At 31.1% G+C, this 20,609-nt stretch overlaps 1 protein-coding gene across 1 annotated transcript; it reads left to right on the top strand.

Annotated features, from left to right (window-relative positions):
• Nucleotides 1–754: 754 nt before the first annotated feature.
• On the top strand, nt 755–18,016 carry LOC119614345 (probable serine/threonine-protein kinase tsuA). Its single transcript, XM_037970480.1, is given in 4 exon segments — nt 755–1,459; nt 1,703–2,003; nt 16,547–16,707; nt 16,710–18,016. Coding segments are annotated over 4 exon segments (1,524 nt in total). The 5' UTR covers nt 755–1,188; the 3' UTR covers nt 17,501–18,016.
• The last annotated feature ends 2,593 nt before the right edge of the window (nt 18,017–20,609 follow it).

Below are 20,609 nucleotides of genomic sequence, written 5' to 3' on the forward strand. Positions count from 1 at the left end.
AGACTACTCTATAGTCTGGACTATAGACTAATCTATAGTCTGGACTATAGACTACTCTATAGTCTGGACTATAGACTACTCTATAATCTGGACTATATACTACTCTATAGTCTGGACTATATACTACTCTATGGTCTGGACTATAGACTACGCTATAGTCTGGACTATAGACTACTCTATAGTCTGGACTATAGACTACTCTATAGTCTGGACTATAGACTACTCTATAGTCTGGACTATAGACTACTCTATAGTCTGGACTATAGACTACTCTATAGTCTGGACTATAGACTGGACGATAGACTACTGATCGATACAATGTATATGGGGAAAATTTTGTCTAACCAGTCCTTTTATTTGTAATGTTAAAATAGTACCCTGGTACTTTACAGGTTTCAGTTTGTATCAACTTCAAAAAGTACATTTATACCTAGATTTTCTTCCCTCATGTAAATCTATGGCAGCAGAGGTTTGTTTATTTCGGTTCTTAGTTTGGTTCTAAATGAGTTTATGATCGTTTTGGGTGTAAGAGCGTTTGAGTATGTGTGTGTGTGTGTATGTGACTGAGTGTGTTTGTTCGAACATCTGTGCGAATGGATGGATGGATGGTATAAAAATTTTGTTTTGTGTCTAAGACGGATTTTTTTATTTTTGCCGTTTGTTGTTTTTGTTATTATTTGAAAATGTTTTAATTTTTGTATTTGTAGATTTTACAGTTGTTGTTATTACTGTACGAGTGTTTGTGTGTGTGTGTACGTTTAAATGCGGGCTCTGGCTGGGGTGGTTGGTCTTCAACGACAATGGCTTTTAGTTGGTTTTTAAACTTGGTCGTGAGAGGGTAGTAAGCAAAGCAAGCCAGACCTAAAAACGCAAAAAAAGTGAAAAAATCAAAAAACACCAACAAAACCAAGTGATATCTCAGCCCAGTGTTGAAAACCAAATAGAAAAATTAAAACGGGAAATTGGACAAGAAAAAAAGTAAAGCAACAAATAGAATTTGAAATTCAAATAAAAACACAAGTCCAAAGATCAATGATCATCAGCATAAAATAAATTGTTAAAAAAAAAGCCAACAAGCGAGGCATTTTAAAGAATTTTTGAAAATTAAAATAGTAAAAAAAAACATAAATCTTAATTAAAGAAATTTAAAATAAAGTGATTTAAATATTTCAATAACTCTAAATATTGATGAGTGGTACAAGTTCGCCCAACAACTTAAACTCTCCACCCACCTCAACGACCACTAGTAATTTTGATTTGGCTTATCAGCGATCCTCTAAAGAGATGAGTGCTAGCGCCGCCGCCTCAGCCGCCGCTATAGCCTTGGCTTTGGATCTAAAACCCAAACATCCCATCACTGATACAACTCAGCCTCTCTTGCTGCCGCATCAAAATCACCAGCAGCAGCAGCAACAACAGCAGCAACAACAGCAGCAACAACAACAAAAAATTAAAAAATGTGCGTTAACTTCCAAAAGAATACCCAGCTATTCCAAAATACTCAAAAGACCCTTAACCCGCAGTTTTAATAAGAAATTATTACCGCCCTCCATAAAATGTCCCACATCATGTCCTCCCCCTTTTAAGAAAATTCTCTCAACACCCTCTTTAAATACCAGTAGTTCTAGTAACTCTTCCCCTAATCCTACCACTACTTTATTAACTAAAGAAACATTTTTATTTACCCTCGATTTACTTGCAGTGGTACGACGCAATGCCTCCGATAAACTCAAACTCATCCAGATGGTCCATGATAATCCCATCTTATGGGATTCACGTCTACCCAATTTCAAGGGTGCCGAAGAGGAAAAGAATCGTGCTTGGGAACAGATTGGCAAAGAGTTTAATGCGCCCGGCAGGCGGGTGGCGCGTGCGTTTAAATCTCTGAGAGAATCTTATCGCCGCGAACTGGCCCATGTCAAGTTAATGGGTAGTAATTTCAAACCCAAATGGAGTCTATACGATGCCATGGATTTTCTAAGAGATGTTATACGTGAAAGAAAGTAAGTGGGAATTTTCATTATTATTATTTATTTATTTATATTTTTCTTAATTGATTAATTGAATTGAATGTTATGAAATTGAGCGAATTTCTTATGTGTGAGTGGGTTTTGTGTTTTTAAAGTAGACAGAGATGGGGGTTTGAGGACATAATTTGTTTTGAATATTAAAATGTTCAATGATATAGGTATTTTTTAATTATTCAATTAAAATAAGTTTTCTTTACAAAATATTCAATGCAATGAATTGTTTTAGGTATAAAAAAGTTCAATGCATTGAAGTCTCCTTTACAAATTCTGCAGTTTCTATAGAAAATCTAAAATACCCAATGCAGTGATTATTTCTTAAGAAAATCTTCAATGCAATAATATTTTTTATAAAAAATCTTCAATGCATTAAAATTTTCTTCAGAAAATTTTCAATGCAATGACGTTTCCTTTAGAAAATCTTCAATGCAATGCTGGTTTCTTTGAAAGCTCTTTAATGCAATGAAGTTTTCTTAAGAAAAACTTCAATGCAGTAAAGTTTTCTTTAGAAAAACTTCAATGCTTTGAAGATTTCCTTAGAAAATCGCCAATGCAATGAATATTTCATAAGAAAATCTTCAATGCAATGATGTTTTTATAAAAAATGTTCAATGTAATGAAGTTTTCTTTAAAAAACTCTCAATGCAATGAATATTTCATAAGAAAATCTTCATTGCAATGATGTTTTTATAAAAAAATGTTCAATGTAATGAAGTTTTCTTTAAAAAACTCTCAATGCTATAAAATTTTCTTTATAAAACATTCAATGCAATTAAGTTTTCTTTATAAAACATACGTTTCTTTTATAAAATCTTTATTACAATGACGTTGCCTTTAGAAAATCTGAAGTTTTCTTTAGAAAAACTCAATGCAGTATTATTTTCATTAGAAAAGCTTCAATGCATTAAAGATTTCTTTAGAAAATTCTCAATGCAATGAAGTTGTGATGTTTAAAACTAACGAAAATCTCCAATGGAGTGAATATATTTTAAGAAAGTTTTTAATGCAAATATGTTTTTATAAAAAATCGTTAATGCAATGAAGTTTTCTGTAAAAAACCATCAATGCAATACAATTTTTTCTATAAAACATTCAATGCAATGCAATTTTCTCTATAAAACATTCAATGCAATGAAGCTTCCTTCAGAAAATCTTTAATGCAAAGAAGTTTTCTTTGAAAAACTCCTCAATGCAATGACGTTTTCTTTAGAAAATCTTCAATGCAGTGAAGGTTTCTTTAAAAGCTTTTCAATGCAATATAGTTTTCCGAAAATTCTCAATTCAATGAGTTTTGATTCAAAAAATCGTCAAAACTAACGAAATTCTCGAATGCAATGAATATTTTCTTAAGAATCTTCAATGCAATGATGTTTTTTCTTTAAAACTCTTCAACGCAATGAAATTTTCTTTAGAAAAACTTCAATGCTGTAAAGTTTGCTTTAGAAAAGCTTGAATGCAATTAAGTTTTCTTTAAAAACTCTTCAATGCAATGATATTTCCATTAGGAAATCTTTAATGCAGGTTTCTCTAAAAGCTCTTCAATGCAATAAAGTTTTCTTTAAAAAAGCTTTAAAGCAGTTTAGTTTTATATTGAAAAACCTCAATGCAGAATGTTTTCTTTAGAAAAGCTTCAATGCAATGAATATTTTGCTTAAATAGTTTCAATGCAATAAAGTTGTCTATAGAAAATATTTAATGCAGTAAAGTATTCGTTATGAAATATTCAATGCAGAAGAAATTTGAAGTTTTCATTAAAAAATCTTTAATGCAATGAAGTTTTCTTTGGAAAATCTTCAATGCAATGAAGTTTTCTTTAGGAAGGTTTCAATGCAATGTAAATTTTAGTAGAAAAGCTACAATGCAATGCAGTTTTCTTAAGAAAATCTTCAAAGCAATAAAGTTTTATTAAGAACAACTTCAATGTAATGAAGATTTCGTTAGAAAATCTTCAATGCAATAAAGTTTTCTTTACAAAAACTCCAATGCTATGAAGATTTAGTTAAAAAATCTTCAATGCAAAAAAGTTTTATTAAGAAAAACTTAAATGTAATTTAGTATCTGTTGGAAAATCTTCAATGTGATGAAGTATTATTTATAAAATTTGCAATGCAATGATAAAATCATAAATGCATTGATGTTTTCATTGGAAAATCTTCAATGCAACTAAGATTTTTTTATTGAAAGGACTTTAATGTGATGAATTTTTCTTCTAAAAATCATCAATACAATGAAAATTTCCTTAAAAAATCTACAATTCTTTTAAAAAGTTTCCAATGTTGAATAGTTTTTAGAATGAATGCAATGCAGTTTCTATATAAAATCATCAATGTATGCATATAATTATCCAGCTCTGCTCTACTATGGCATATCTTTGAGTGAATTAATTTGAGTGTAAATTTATGACTTTTTTTGGCAAAAAAGTACCAAGAGAAGGGCTTTTTCATGGTACTTTTTACTTAATCAATTAATTTTGCGTACTTTAAATACAACTTGTTCTTGAGACAAGAAATTTTTCAAAATTGATTTAAAACTTCTGTTTAAATTACAAAAAGCTAAACTAAAAGAAAGGTACTTTTTATGTTGGGAATACCCGAACAATGGAATCTTTTCTTGGAAACATCAAAAACACAACAACTACACAGTAACTAGTAATTCTTTCAGGGAATTTTGGACGAAATATTAAACTGTTAAATAGTTTTTAAAAACTTTTTTTAAGAATTTCTTTAGAAGTGTTTAGATTATAACCTCACTCGCAATTTGTCTGGCTTAAAGTTTAGACTATAAACTCGAATATAGTTCAGACTTAAGTCTCCCTATTTCACACTTAAGTATAGTCTAGTTCAGACTATAGTCTTACTTATAGTTTAGACAACAATCCCTCCTATAGTTTAGGTTCTAATCTAGTTATAAAAACATTTAAGCTCTTTAGTATTAAAATAATTTCATCATCTTTTTAAATTGTTGGCAGCCATTTTTTTTCAACAATAAATTTAAGTAAATTAAACTAGATAAGCCAAAATGACTCACAATTATCTAATAAATCCTCTTTTTGATTTGGATTTGGTACTTGCATGTGTGGGTATAAAAAAAAAATTAAAATCATTTTATTTACGACCATATTGTTGCTATTATTGCTAAAGTACTTAACAGCATTTTTATATAGTGAATTGACAAAATGGTTTACGCCCAGTTATGACGTGAATACTTTCGTTTAAATGATGATCTTCAGTCTTACTACATATTATCACCAGAGCAATATCTGTTCACTGTTTCGCTTTCATACTAAATAATCATAATAATATTTTTATTAAAGTGAGGAGAGCGAATGAAAAAAAAAAAAAAAAAAAAAAACACTAAAATAATAATGATCATTTAATAACGGCAGCGTCCAACCAGCCATACAAATAATCATCCGTCCTCACATTCAACCATTTAAATACAAACAGCCAACCATTAAAAACAAACTAACGAATCAGTCAACAACTTAAACGTTCAATTCTCCGGCATCCATCCAAAATTGTTTTTTTTTCATCCCCCTTATATTGTTTGTATTTAATTTAAACCATTTTATTTATTCGTCATTTTTGCTCACAATTACACACATCAGTCGTCTATCCATGTTTGTGGCAAATTATGAATTGTTTGATTTTTTTTTTTAAATTTTATTGCCACATCTGCGATAATGGTTTTCTACATTTTTTTGATTTGATAAACATGGCCTCAAGAAGATCATTTTAGCGTAGAAAATTTTATAAATTTCATGTGGGTTAACGAAATATTCGGACTATAGTCTTTTCTATAATCCAGACTATAGTCTATTCTATAAAATAGACTATAGTCTATTCTAAAAATCAGACTATAGTCTATTCTATAAATCAGACTATAGTCTATTCTATAAATCAGACTATTGTCAGCTTATACCCTATTCTATAGTCCAGACCTTATCCTATTCTATTGTCCAGATTATAGACTATTCTATAGTCCAGACTATAGTCTAATATATAGTTCATACTATAGTCTAATCTATAGTCCAGACTATAGTCTAATCTATAGTCCAGACTACTATACAGTCTAATCTATAGTCCAGACTATAGTCTAATCTATAGTCCAGACTAAAGTCTATTCTATAGTCCAGACTATAGTCTGTTCTATAGTCCAGTCTATAGTCTATTCTATAGTCCAGACTATAGTCTATTCTATAACCCAGACTATAGTCTATTTTATAGTTCAGACTATAGTCTATTCTATAGTCCAGATTATAGTCCAAACTATAGTATATTCTATATTCCAGACTATAGTCTATTCTATTGACCAGATTGTAGTCTTTTCTATAGTCCAGACTATAGACTATTCTTTATTCTACTCTATAGTCCAGACTATAGTCTATTCTATAGTCCAGTCTATAGTCTATTCTATAGTCCAGACTATAGTCTATTCTATAACCCAGACTATAGTCTATTTTATAGTTCAGACTATAGTCTATTCTATAGTCCAGACTATAGTCCAAACTATAGTATATTCTATATTCCAGACTATAGTCTATTCTATTGACCAGATTGTAGTCTTTTCTATAGTCCAGACTATAGACTATTCTATATTCTACTCTATAGTCCAGACTATAGTCTATTCTACAGTCCAGACTATAGTCTATTCTACAGTCCAGACTATAGTCTATTCTACAGTCCAGACTATAGTCTATTCTACAGTCCAGACTATAGTCTATTCTATAGTCCAGACTATAGTCTATTCTATAGTCCAGACTATAGTCTATTCTATAGTCCAGACTATAGTCTATTCTACAGTCCAGACTATAGTCTATTCTATAGTCGAGACTATAGTCTAAGCTATAGTCCACACTATGGTCTATTCTATAGTCCAGACCATAGTCTATTCTATAGTCCAGACTATAGTCTATTCTATAGACCAGACTATAGTCTATTCCATAGTCCAGACTATAGTCTATTCTATAGTGCAGACTATAGTCTATTCTATAGTCCAGACTATAGTCCACACTATAGTCTATTCTATAATCCACACTATAGACTATTCTATTGTAGTCTATTCTATAGTCCAGACTATAATCTATTCTATAGTCCAGACTATAGTCTATTCTATAGTCGAGACTATAGTCTAAGCTATAGTCCACACTATGGTCTATTCTATAGTCCATACTATAGTCTAATCTATAGTCCAGACTATAGTCTATTCTATAGTCCAGATTATAGTCTATTCTATAGTCTGTTCTATAGTCTAGTCTATAGTCTATTCTATAGTCCAGACTATGGTCTATTCTATAGTCCAGATTATAGTCTATTCTATAGTCCAGACTATAGTCTATTCTATAACGCAGACTATAGACTATTCTATAATCCACATTAAAATCTATTCTATAATCCACATTAAAATCTATTCTATAGTCCATACTATAGTATGTTCTATAGTCCAGACTATAGTCTATTCTACAGTACAGACTATAGTCCAGGTATAGTCTATTCTATAGTCCAGAACATAATCCATTCCATAGTCCAAGCTGTAGTCTATTCTATAGTCCAGATTATCGCCTATTCTATAGCCCAGACTATCGCCTATTCTATAGCCCAGATTATAGTATATTCTATAGCCCAAATATAGTCTATTCTATAGTCTGGGCTATATATTCTATAGCCCAAATAATATTTTCTATTGTCCAGAAGTCTACTCTATAGTCCATACTATAGCCTATGCTATTGTCCAGGGAATTTTATAGATTATAAATAAAGCTGAGTTAGTACCGTCTGTCCTGGCTTTTAATGGTGAATAAAATTCTTTCTGAGTTTTTCAAAAGTTGGTCCAATTTTCAGTTTGGCTCGAATGTGGAAAACAATTGAATGTGTGAAATTGTTATTATTATTTGTTGTTGTTGCTTATTTCTTTGTTGTTTTTCCTGTGTGGTTGTATGTGTTTTGTTTTTGAATATAAGAAAAAAAAAATATTGTATATCGGGGGGTACAAACGGCTAAGTACCCAATTCAGCAAGAGCTCTTCTTATTCAGTCATTACGCCTGATATTGCTGCTATTGTATTGAGTATGTGAGATTGAGTTCGTATGGATGTAAGTGTGTGTATGTGTATAATTTCTCTGCTGCTGATGTTTTATTCTGCCGTTTATTATTATTTTTGCCGCGTCTCTTATCAGCCTTAAACCGTTTTATATTTTGTACAATTTTTTTGTTACGCTATTTAAATGTGGTTGAGATCATGTTGTTGTAATTATTGTATTTATTGTTGTTGTAGGTAGTAGTACTACATACATTGTTTGTTAGCTGGTGCTGGAGATGATGATGATGAGGTTGATGAGATGCTGTTGAGTATTTTGTACTTTTCTACTACTAAAAGTCCGTCGAGTACAATAAAATTTCATACACCATCAGAATCATCATCATCATCGTCATGATGATGTTGACGATTGTGATGATGGTACAGTTGTCGTCAACCTCAATTAATTTAAACGGAAATTTTTGTTGTAGTTTATTTCAATTCGTTGTTTTTTTGCGCTTTCATTTGCCTGTATTGTAGTTGAAACTGACAGTTTTTATTTTGGGTTTTATTTTTCCAGTAGAAGAGCAGCATCCACAATTTATGTTTGTTTTTTTGTTTTTGTGAGTTGTTGGATTTATTAAGCCAAATCAAATGAAGGTTATACTTATACTCAAAAATAAATTGAAATGGATTTTTTACGTTTTACAAAAATTTCCTTAGAAAACCACAAATATAATCAACTGTTCTAGTAGTTTTTTTTTCTTGAGAAAGCTAGGAAATTGGATTTAAGTTTAAATATTCAAAGGTTTAGGACATTCAAGGATATCGTTTTTATAAAGGATTTTTATTTTTGGAAAAAAAATTCGAAGAAAAAAGTTTAAGAATAATAGAAAGAAAGTGAAATGTTTGTTGTCTTCAGGTATTACCAGGAACTCAACAATCGATAATCATATTGCTTCCCAAAATTTTCAAAATAGGTATATTTTTTATTTATTTCTGCTTACTGAAAGAAACGGTAATTTTTCTTTAAAAACTACAGCTCATTGATAAGATTTCGGTTAAGTTTTGAAAATGAACTGGAACTAATCTAGAACTGAACTAGAACTAGAACTATAACTGAACTAGAACTGAACTAGAACTGAACTAGAACTGAACTAGAACTGAACTAGAACTGAAGTAGAACTGAACTAGAACTGAACTAGAACTGAACTAGAACTGAACTAGAACTGAACTAGAACTGAACTAGAACTGAACTAGAACTGAACTAGAACTGAACTAGAACTGAACTAGAACTGAACTAGAACTGAACTAGAACTGAACTAGAACTGAACTAGAACTGAACTAGAACTGAACTAGAACTGAACTAGAACTGAACTAGAACTGAACTAGAACTGAACTAGAACTGAACTAGAACTGAAATAGAACTGAACTAGAACTGAACTAGAACTGAACTAGAACTGAACTAGAACTGCGACTGAATCTAGAACTGAAATAGAACTGAACTAGAACTGAACGAGAACTGAACTAGAACTGAACTAGAAACTGACTAGAACTGAACTAACTAGAACTGACTAGAACGGAACTAGAACTGAACTAGAACTGAACATAACTGAACTAGAATGAACTAGAACTGAACTCTAGACTGAACTAGAACTGAAACTAGAACTGAACAGACTGAACTAGAATTGAACTAGAACTGAACATAACTGTAAACAGAACTGACTAGAACTGACAGAACTGAACTAGAACTGAACAGAAAATGAACTAGAACTGAACTAGAACTGAACTAGAACTGAACTAGAACTGACTAGAACTGACTAGAACTTAAACTAGAACTGAACTAGAACTAAACTGAACTGAACTAGAACTGAACTAGAAACTGAACTAGAACTGAACTAGTAACTGAACTAGAACTGACTGACTGCTAGGAACTGAACTAGAACTGAACTAGAACTGAACTAGAACTGAACTAGAACTGAACTAGAACTGAACTAGAACTGAACTAGAACTGAACTAGAACTGAACTAGAACTGAACTAGAACTGAACTAGAACTGAACTAGAACTGAACTAGAACTGAACTAGAACTGAACTAGAACTGAACTAGAACTGAACTCGAACTGAACTAGAACTGAACTAGAACTGAACTAGAACTGAACTAGAACTGAACTAGAACTGAACTAGAACTGAACTAGAACTGAACTAGAACTGAACTAGAACTGAACTAGAACTGAACTAGAATCTGAACTAGAACTGAACTAGAACTGAACTAGAACTGAACTAGAACTGAACTAGAACTGAACTAGAACTGAACTAGAACTGACTAGAACTGAACTAGAACTGAACTAGAACTGAACTAGAACTGAACTAGAACTGAACTAGAACTGAACTAGAACTGAACTAGACTGAACTAGAACTGAACTAGAACTGAACTAGAACTGAACTAGAACGAACTAGAACTGAACTAGAACTGAACTAGAACTGAACTAGAACTGAACTAGAACTGAACTAGAACTGAACTAGAACTGAACTAGAACTGAACTTGAACTGAACTAGAACTGAACTAGAACTGAACTAGAACTGAACTAGAACTGAACTAGAACTGAACTAGAACTGAAATAGAACTGAACTAGAACTGAACTAGAACTGAACTAGAACTGAACTAGAACTGAACTAGAACTGAACTAGAACTGAAATAGAAACTCGAACTGAACTAGAACTGAACTAGAACTGAACTAGAACTGAACTAGAACTGGACTAGAAACTGAACTAGAACTGCACTAGAACTGAACTAGAACTGAACTAGAACTGAACTAGATCTGAACTAGAACTGAACTAGAACTAGAACTGAACTAGAACTGAACTAGAACTGAACTAGAACTGAACTAGAACTGAACTAGAACTGAACTAGGACTGAACTAGAACTGAACTAGAACTGAACTAGAACTGAACTAGAACTGAACTAGAACTGAACTAAACTGAACTAGAACTGAACTAGAACTGAACTAGAACTGAACTAGAACTGAACTAAGACTGAACTAAACTTGAACAAGAAATAACCTAAACTGAAATTATTTAAATAATTCAAAATAAACCCCCTTTAAATATCCAAGATTTACTTGAAAGCAGCAAACATTAAACCTGCCTTATCAGTTTATAAAAATTTCTTGGGAAAAACACAATTTCATTAAAAATTCTTTGAATTTCTAAACAAATTTGATATTTTATCACTAAAGCCGTTATTGACCAATATTTTTATTTATTTTTTTTTCTGCGCTTTTGATTTTAAAAACAAAATGTTTTATTTATAATGTGTGACATTAAAACCACAAAATAAATTTTTAATATAAAACTACGACTTCGAGAATCCATCAAAAATACAAAACAAATAAACGTCAATGCAGTTTTTTTTTTGTTCTTTTCGTTTAAAACCCTTATCAACGTTTGGAACTACACATTCGTATAAATATTTTATATATTTGCCCATTTTGTATTTATGGTGGCTTTTTTCGATTATGGACGTTGATTTTTACTTTATACAAATATGTACACATGTATGTATGTAGACAACAAATTTATAAAAACCTTGTTTAAATAATTAAAACTTGACAATATGGTAATCGCGTATTGGTCCGTCTGTCCAGTGAATGTGTGTGTGTGTTTGAGTGAGAATGTGTAAATACCAGGCAAATATGAACTTTTGTATTGATACCATAAAATCGGAATACAACATATAAGTTGAAATACAAATTTAATTTTAAGATTCGTAATTGAAAAACAACTAACAGTAATAATGCAAATATAGTGTGAATTAAATACAATTTACAAATTATTCTCTTTGTAAAAAAAAAACGGCCGTGATTCACAACTAACTAAATAGGGAGGGTTTTATATTGAATTAATTTAGTTAATAACTACAGTATTCTGTTCAATGATACATCTTGATTATTTTTTATAATATGTATTTGACAATCTTTAAAACGTATTTAGAGAAACCACTTTAGTTCAGATTAAGCCCACTTCTAGTTATATTGTATATTCAGTTATAGTTATATTCTAGTTCAGTCCTAGTTGAGCTCTAGTTTAGTTCTAGTTCAGTTCTAGTTCAGTTCTAGTTCAGTTCTAGTTCAGTACTAGTTCAGTTCTAGTTCAGTTCTAGTTCAGTTCTAGTTCAGTTCTAGTTCAGTTCTAGTTCAGTTCTAGTTCAGTTCTAGTTCAGTTCAAGTTCAGTTCTAGTTCAGTTCTAGTTCAGTTCTAGTTCAGTTCTAGTTCAGTTCTAGTTCAGTTCTAGTTCAGTTCTAGTTCAGTTCTAGTTCAGTTCTAGTTCAGTTCTAGTTCAGTTCTAGTTCAGTTCTAGTTCAGTTCTAGTTCAGTTCTAGCTCAGTTCTAGTATATTATTATATTATCAGTTCAGTTCTAGTTCTAGTTCAGTTCAAGTTCAGTTCTAGTTCAGTTCTAGTTCAGTTCTAGTTCAGTACTAGTTCAGTTCTAGTTCAGTTCTAGTTCAGTTCTAGTTCAGTACTAGTTCAGTTCTGGTTCAGTTCTAGTTCAGTTCTAGTTCAGTTCTAGTTCAGTTCTAGTTCAGTTCTAGTTCAGTTCTAGTTCAGTTCTAGTTCAGTTCTAGTTCAGTTCTAGTTCAGTTCTAGTTCAGTTCTAGTTCAGTTCTAGTTCAGTTCTAGTTCAGTTCTAGTTCAGTTCTAGTTCAGTACTAGTTCAGTTCTAGTTCAGTTCTAGTTCAGTTCTAGTTCAGTACTAGTTCAGTTCTGGTTCAGTTCTAGTTCAGTTCTAGTTCAGTTCTAGTTCAGTTCTAGTTCAGTTCAAGTTCAGTTCTAGTTCAGTTCTAGTTCAGTTCTAGTTCTAGTTCAGTTCTAGTTCAGTACTAGTTCAGTTCTAGTTCAGTTCTGGTTCAGTTCTAGTTCAGTTCTAGTTCAGTTCTAGTTCAGTTCTAATTCAGTTCAAGTTCAGTTAGTCAGTTCTAGTTCAGTTCTAGTTCAGTTCTAGTTCAGTTCTAGTTCAGTTCTAGTTCAGTTCTAGTTCAGTTCTAGTTCAGTTCTAGTTCAGTTCTAGTTCAGTTCTAGTTCAGTTCTAGTTCAGTTTCTAGTTCAGTTCTAGTTCAGTTCTAGTTTCAATTCTAGTTCAGTTCTAGTTCAGTTCTAGTTCAGTTCTAGTTCAGTTCTAGTTCAGTTCTGGTTCTAGTTCTAGTTCAGTTCTGGTTCTGTTCTAGTTCAGTTCTAGTCGTTCTAGTTCAGTCTAGTTCAGTTCTAGTTCAGTTCTAGTTCAGTTCTAGTTCAATTCTAGTTCAGTTCTAGTTCAGTTCTAGTTCAGTTCTAGTTCAGTTCTAGTTCAGTTCTAGTTCAGTTCTAGTTCAGTTCTAGTTCAGTTCTAGTTCAGTTCTAGTTCAGTTCTAGTTCAGTTCTAGTTCAGTTCTAGTTCAGTTCTAGTTCAGTTCTAGTTCAGTTCTAGTTCAGTTCTAGTTCAGTTCTAGTTCAGTTCTAGTTCAGTTCTAGTTCAGTTCTAGTTCAGTTCTAGTTCAGTTCTAGTTCAGTTCTAGTTCAGTTCTAGTTCAGTTCTAGTTCAGTTCTAGTTCAGTTCTAGTTCAGTTCTAGTTCAGTTCTAGTTCAGTTCTAGTTCAGTTCTAGTTCAGTTCTAGTTCAGTTCTAGTTCAGTTCTAGTTCAGTTCTAGTTCAGTTCTAGTTCAGTCTAGTCAGTTTAGTTCAGTTCTAGTTCAGTTCTAGTTCAGTTCTAGTTCAGTTCTAGTTCAGTTCTAGTTCAGTTCTAGTTCAGTTCTAGTTCAGTTCTAGTTCAGTTCTAGTTCAGTTCTAGTTCAGTTCTAGTTCAGTTCTAGTTCAGTTCTAGTTCAGTTCTAGTTCAGTTCTAGTTCAGTTCTAGTTCAGTTCTAGTTCAGTTCTAGTTCAGTTCTAGTTCAGTTCTAGTTCAGTTCTAGTTCAGTTCTAGTTCAGTTCTAGTTTCAGTTCTAGTTCTAGTTCAGCTAGTTCAGTCCTGTAAATTTAAAAACAAAGTCCCATTGTGTTTAAAATTCTGAAGTACAGTTGATTTGGTGCTTTCTCTTTAACTCCAATAAAAATGTCTACTTGGCCTAAAGACATATTTCTGTAACAAACACTTTGTGTTTGCATATTTCTTATTCTTGCTATTTCCTGTTAACTGGCAACCAAATTCGAAAATTTATTTTGTGGCCAAGCACACAGGATCTATTTGTACATGTGTTTTGTATGTTTTTTGTGTTCAAACATTTAAAAAAAATCTTTATTTTTAAAACCCACATCTGCTCTACAAATGTTTGTTTTGAAAACGCAGACACAAACACACACATAAGTGCTTGTAATCAGAGAACTCTTGAGAATAACATATATTTTAGATTTAAAATCTTGAAATGTTTGAAAATGTCTACGAGTTTTTATGGGTTTTTTGTTAAGACGCATGCGTGCCTTTTAGTACTTATTGGAGCTCTAGTTTTTGCTTGCTGCTTTCTATTACTCTAGCGCAAACAAAAGAAAATTACTTGAAATTTGATATTTATAACAAAATTAATGAAATAATAAGGGAACTGTTTGAACTAAAATAAATGAATGAATGTTGAGGGAGGGTGTTTTATAGTTTGTAGGAGAATCCTGGGAAAATTTTTGAAAAATTTTAAAATTGTTACATTTTTCTTGTTTATTACACTACTCAGGGGATTTGTAAGTTTTCTTAAAAGACAAACGTAAAAAAATTTACTAGTTTTAAGATTAAGTGAACTATTTATAGTTTAGAAAATAATTTTGAAAAATTATTGAGTTCAAAATTAAGAACTAGATTTTTAAGAGATCTGTTGGTCAAAAAATTTTAAGGCCCATAAACCCAACCTCATGCAACTTCTTCTTCCACTAAAAATTAAGTTTTCTTTTTAAAATTTTTGAGCACAGCTTTGGTAAAAATGTTCTAGTTCAGCTAAAGATATAGTCCAGCTGTAGTTCTGTTATATTTTTCTTTTAGATATATTTCAGTTCTAATTTAATTCTAGTTCAGTTCAGTTCTAGTTCAGTTCTAATTCAGGTCTAGTTCAGTTCTAGTTCAGTTCTAGTTCAGTTCTAGTTCAGTTCTAGTTCAGTTTCTAGTTCAGTTCTAGTTCAGTTCTAGTTCAGTTCTAGTTCAGTTCTAGTTCAGTTCTAGTTCAGTTCAGTTCAGTTCTAGTTCAGAGCTAGTTCAGTTCAGTTCTAGTTCAGTTCTAGTTCAGTTCTAGTTCAGTTTCTAGTTCCAGTTCTAGTTCAGTCTAGTTCAGTCTAGTTCAGTTTCTAGTTCAGTTCTAGTTCAGTTCTAGTTCAGTTCTAGTTCAGTTCTAGTTCAGTTCTAGTTCAGTTCTAGTTCAGTTCTAGTTCAGTTCTAGTTCATTCTAGTTCAGTTCTAGTTCAGTTCTAGTTCAGTTCTAGTTCAGTTCTAGTTCAGTTCTAGTTCAGTTCTAGTTCAGTTCTAGTTCAGTTCTAGTTCAGTTCTAGTTCAGTTCTAGTTCAGTTCTAGTTCAGTTCTAGTTCAGTTCTAGTTCAGTTCTAGTTCAGTTCTAGTTCAGTTCTAGTTCAGTTCTAGTTCAGTTCTAGTTCAGTTCTAGTTCAGTTCTAGTGCAGTTCTAGTTCAGTTTCTAGTTCAGTTCATAGTTCATCTAGTTCAGTTCTAGTTCAGTTCTAGTTCAGCTCTAGTTCTAGTTCAGTTCTAGTTCAGTTCTAGTTCAGTTCTAGTTCAGTTCTAGTTCAGTTCTAGTTCAGTTCTAGTTCAGTTCTAGTTCAGTTCTAGTTCAGTTCTAGTTCAGTTCTATTTCAGTTCTAGTTCAGTTCTAGTTCAGTTCTAGTTCAGTTCTAGTTCAGTTCTAGTTCAGTTCTAGTTCAGTTCTAGTTCCGTTCTAGTTCAGTTCTAGTTCAGTTCTAGTTCAGTTCTAGTTCAGTTCTAGTAGTTCTAGTTCTAGTTTCTAGTGCTAGTTCAGTTCTAGTGCTAGTTTAGTTCTAGTGCTAGTTCAGTTCTAGTGCTAGTTCAGTTCTAGTTCAGTTCTAGTTCAGTTCTAGTTCAGTTCTAGTTCAGTTCTAGTTCAGTTCTAGTTCAGTTCTAGTTCAGTTCTAGTTCAGTTCTAGTTCAGTTCTAGTTCAGTTCTAGTTCAGTTCTAGTTCAGTTCTAGTTCAGTTCTAGTTCAGTTCTAGTTCAGTTCTAGTTCAGTTCTAGTTCAGTTCTAGTTCAGTTCTAGTTCAGTTCTAGTTCAGTTCTAGTTCAGTTCTAGTTCAGTTCTAGTTCAGTTCTAGTTCAGTTCTAGTTCAGTTCTAGTTCAGTTCTAGTTCAGTTCTAGTTCAGTTCTAGTTCAGTTCTAGTTCAGTTCTAGTTCAGTTCTAGTTCTAGTTCAGTTCTAGTTCAGTTCTAGTTCAGTTCTAGTTCTTTACTTCTCTTGGCTTTACAATAGTTGAAGACCGTAATTAAATATCTTCTGTTATTAATAATTTGTTTTTCTTTCTTGTCTTTACAGAGGTGGTTCCCATGCTGCAGAACACAGTGGTCCTTTGGGTCTCAATCTCAGTGCCTTGGCACATCACATGACCACTACCGTTAACAATAATCTCACTAATAGCAATAACAACAATAATAACTCCACAAAAACCAATTACAAACATAATTCCTTACACTCTTCCTTAATGATTCAGCTTTAAATCTCTCCAAATGTTCCTCTTCACTCAATGTAAGCGGTGATGATTATTATTATTTCGTTAAACCAGAATTGGATCTATCCAATCAAAATACTAATCCTAATGCCAATACTGCTGTAGTAAATGGCGGAGGTGGTGGTGCAGCTAATAATGCACCCCCTGCTCATCAAAATTCTCAACACAATGACAGTCGTGTTTCCTCAACACGCAATGATTCTAGTAATCAGAATAATACCTATGATGATTTGGATAATTCTTCTATGCGCAGTGGTGAAGATGAAAATTCCTCGGTACGCAATACCGCCTTAAGTCATCAGGGTTCCGATGAGGTGGAAGAATTAGAGGCCATAGATGCTGATTTCCCCTATCCCTTGATATTAAACTCTACATCACCCTCTACCAGTGCTAATGGTCCTGCCAGCAAACGAAGACGTAAACATTTACAGAGTACAGGCGAGGAGGAAGAAGACGATGAGGATGAAGATGACTATGAGGGTCAGATGTTGCAACAACATCGCCATTTAAGAAATCAACAAAATCAAGCCGCTGCTGGTCTTATAGGCGGTATGGGTGATATGATGCCACCACCACAAACGGTGCGTGAAGTTTTAAATTCGAAATTTTGTGGTTTCATATCGGCCAAACTGAATAGTATGGAAGATTCTGAGGCCGATAATTTAATGAATAAAATACTCATGTTATTGGTGCAAACCCAAATGACTCAAACAGTCAATAATGCAGGGCTTAATGGGGCAGGGCAAAATGACAGCAAATGAGTTGAGAGCAGAGGATGCAGCTTAATGCCAAATTTTTTTTTTTTTAAATGAACAAGAAAAAGTGCCATATGTTTTATAGATTTTCTTTGTGATTTTATTTTTTTTCCAAACAAGAATTCTTTTTTTTAAACTGGTTTAAAAACAAAAGGGATTTTTTAACCTTTAGAGATTATTATAAAAATTATTTTTCTAATTTTTTTTCCTCAAATAAGTTAAAACATGAATAATTTGTGAATTTGTGTTAAAAGTATATTTTAGTTTTTATAAGTAATTAGTTTTTAATTTATTTAATTTTTTATATAAAACAGAATTTGAGTAAAAGAATATTTTATATCTAAACATTTATCTTAAAATATTGCCTTGAGTTCTTAATTAAATATTTTTATATTTTTTCGGGCAACCTAACTTTAACTCTCATACTCGTTTCTTAAACCTTAATTCTTAATTCATTTATAAAATTATTTCTTTTTTTATTATAAACTTAAAAAACATTTTGAATTCCTTATTTTTCTAAAGTTTTATACCAGCTAAAGGATTAAAAGTATTTTTTTTTTTTAGATTTTTCCTTAATTTACTAAAATTTAATTTAATTTTCTTAAAAAAGAAAAAGAAAAAAAAAGACATTTTTCATTACATTTTTATCTATAAATATTTTTTTTTTTTTTTTTTTTTTAAATTTAAGGGTGCCAAAGTTATTAGTTTGTAAATTATTTTATTATATATTCTTATTAAGTTAAGTTTAAATATATTTTATATTTAAAGTTAATACATTACACAAAATATATAAAAAACACATACAAAAATACAACCAAATAAATATTAAATATATTGAAGTTTTGTTATAATAAAACATATATAAATATAGAAAAACATTTTTCTTTAATTTACTTAATGGAATCTGGGAAATGTTAGATATAGAAAAAAACTATGTATTTAAGCAATAGTAAATTTTGGTTCGTTGCTCACAAATTCTATTTGTTTCTTACGAAATTTAATATTTTTGTAACAAATGGTCCTTCGAGCTCTACTTACAAACTAGTTTTATTATATTGTATGGTTTGTAAAGCTAAAGAATATTGAAAATCTTGAACTTTTTAAAATGAAGTGTTCAGATCTTTCGAAAATTTAAAAATTTTCAACAAATGGTCCTTCGTACCTATTCAAGAAACCAGTTCTATTATATCTTGGCCTTACAGTGAGAACAGGTTATAAAAATCTTAAAATTTTGGACTTAATATGTAGAAATATGTAGAAATTCTTTGAAAATCTTAAAAATTTAAATATTTTTTTTTAACCATTGGTCCTACGAACTTGTTTAAAAAAGTAATTTTTCAATATTTTTGGGTCTTTTTTAAACTGAAACCCATAGTATTAACTTAAAATATTTTTATTTTCTTACCAAAATGTCCTTCGCTCTTCTTTTACAAACTAGAAATTCAGATTTATAGTTTGTGTTGTAGTCTTGTAGTCTCGACTGTATCCTGGCCTATCATGTAGACTATCTTGTAGTCTACAATGTCGACTGCTGTCTGACTCATAGTCTCGAAAGCAATCTGCTCTATATATTGAAATATATCGACAACGATTAAGATTTGTTTTGCAACCATTGGTCTAAAGTGTGGCTTGTAGTTTGATCTTAAGTCTGGACTTCAATCTGGCCTATAGCCTCGAACATAATCAGCTCTATATATTGAACTGTGACTAATTGTTTTAACTATTCTCGATAATAGTCTCGTCTGTAGTCACGGCATGAGTTAGTTAGTTAGTTAGTTAGTTAGTTAGTTAGTTAGTTAGTTAGTTAGTTAGTTAGTTAGTTAGTTAGTTAGTTAGTTAGTTAGTTAGTTAGTTAGTTAGTTAGTTAGTTAGTTAGTTAGTTAGTTAGTTAGTTAGTTAGTTAGTAGTTAGTTAGTTAGTTAGTTAGTTAGTTAGTTAGTTAGTTAGTTAGTTAGTTAGTTAGTTAGTTAGTTAGTTAGTTAGTTAGTTAGTTAGTTAGTTAGTAGTTAGTTAGTTAGTTAGTAGTAGTTAGTTAGTTAGTTAGTTAGTTAGTTAGTTAGTTAGTTAGTTAGTTAGTTAGTTAGTTAGTTAGTTAGTAGTTAGTTAGTTAGTTAGTTAGTTAGTTAGTTAGTTAGTTAGTTAGTTAGTTAGTTAGTTAGTTAGTTAGTTAGTTAGTTAGTTAGTTAGTTAGTAGTTAGTTAGTTAGTTAGTTAGTTAGTTAGTTAGTTAGTTAGTTAGTTAGTTAGTTAGTTAGTTAGTAGTTAGTTAGTTAGTTAGTTAGTTAGTTAGTTAGTTAGTTAGTAGTTAGTTAGTTAGTTAGTTAGTTAGTTAGTTAGTTAGTTAGTTAGTAGTTAGTAGTAGTTAGTTAGTTAGTTAGTTAGTTAGTTAGTTAGTTAGTTAGTTAGTAGTTAGTAGTTAGTTAGTTAGTTAGTTAGTTAGTTAGTTAGTTAGTTAGTTAGTTAGTTAGTTAGTTAGTTAGTTAGTTAGTTAGTTAGTTAGTTAGTTAGTTAGTTAGTTAGTTAGTTAGTTAGTTAGTTAGTTAGTTAGTTAGTTTAGTTAGTTAGTTAGTTAGTTAGTTAGTTAGTTAGTTAGTTAGTTAGTTAGTTAGTTAGTTAGTTAGTTAGTAGTTAGTTAGTTAGTTAGTTAGTTAGTTAGTTAGTTAGTTAGTAGTTAGTTAGTTAGTTAGTTAGTTAGTTAGTTAGTTAGTTAGTTAGTTAGTTAGTTAGTTAGTTAGTTAGTTAGTTAGTTAGTTAGTTAGTTAGTTAGTTAGTTAGTTAGTTAGTTAGTTAGTTAGTTAGTTAGTTAGTAGTTAGTTAGTTAGTTAGTTAGTTAGTTAGTTAGTTAGTTAGTTAGTTAGTTAGTTAGTTAGTTAGTTAGTTAGTTAGTTAGTTAGTTAGTTAGTTAGTTAGTTAGTTAGTTAGTTAGTTAGTTAGTTAGTTAGTAGTTAGTTAGTTAGTTAGTTAGTTAGTTAGTTAGTTAGTTAGTTAGTTAGTTAGTTAGTTAGTTAGTTAGTTAGTTAGTTAGTTAGTTAGTTAGTTAGTTAGTTAGTTAGTTAGTTAGTTAGTTAGTTAGTTAGTTAGTTAGTTAGGTTAGTTAGTTAGTTAGTTAGTAGTTA

Source organism: Lucilia sericata, unplaced genomic scaffold, assembly GCF_015586225.1.
Source record: "Lucilia sericata isolate MDLA Ls3-8-SP2 unplaced genomic scaffold, ASM1558622v1 Contig002803F_arrow, whole genome shotgun sequence".
Taxonomy (NCBI): Eukaryota; Metazoa; Arthropoda; class Insecta; order Diptera; family Calliphoridae; genus Lucilia; species Lucilia sericata.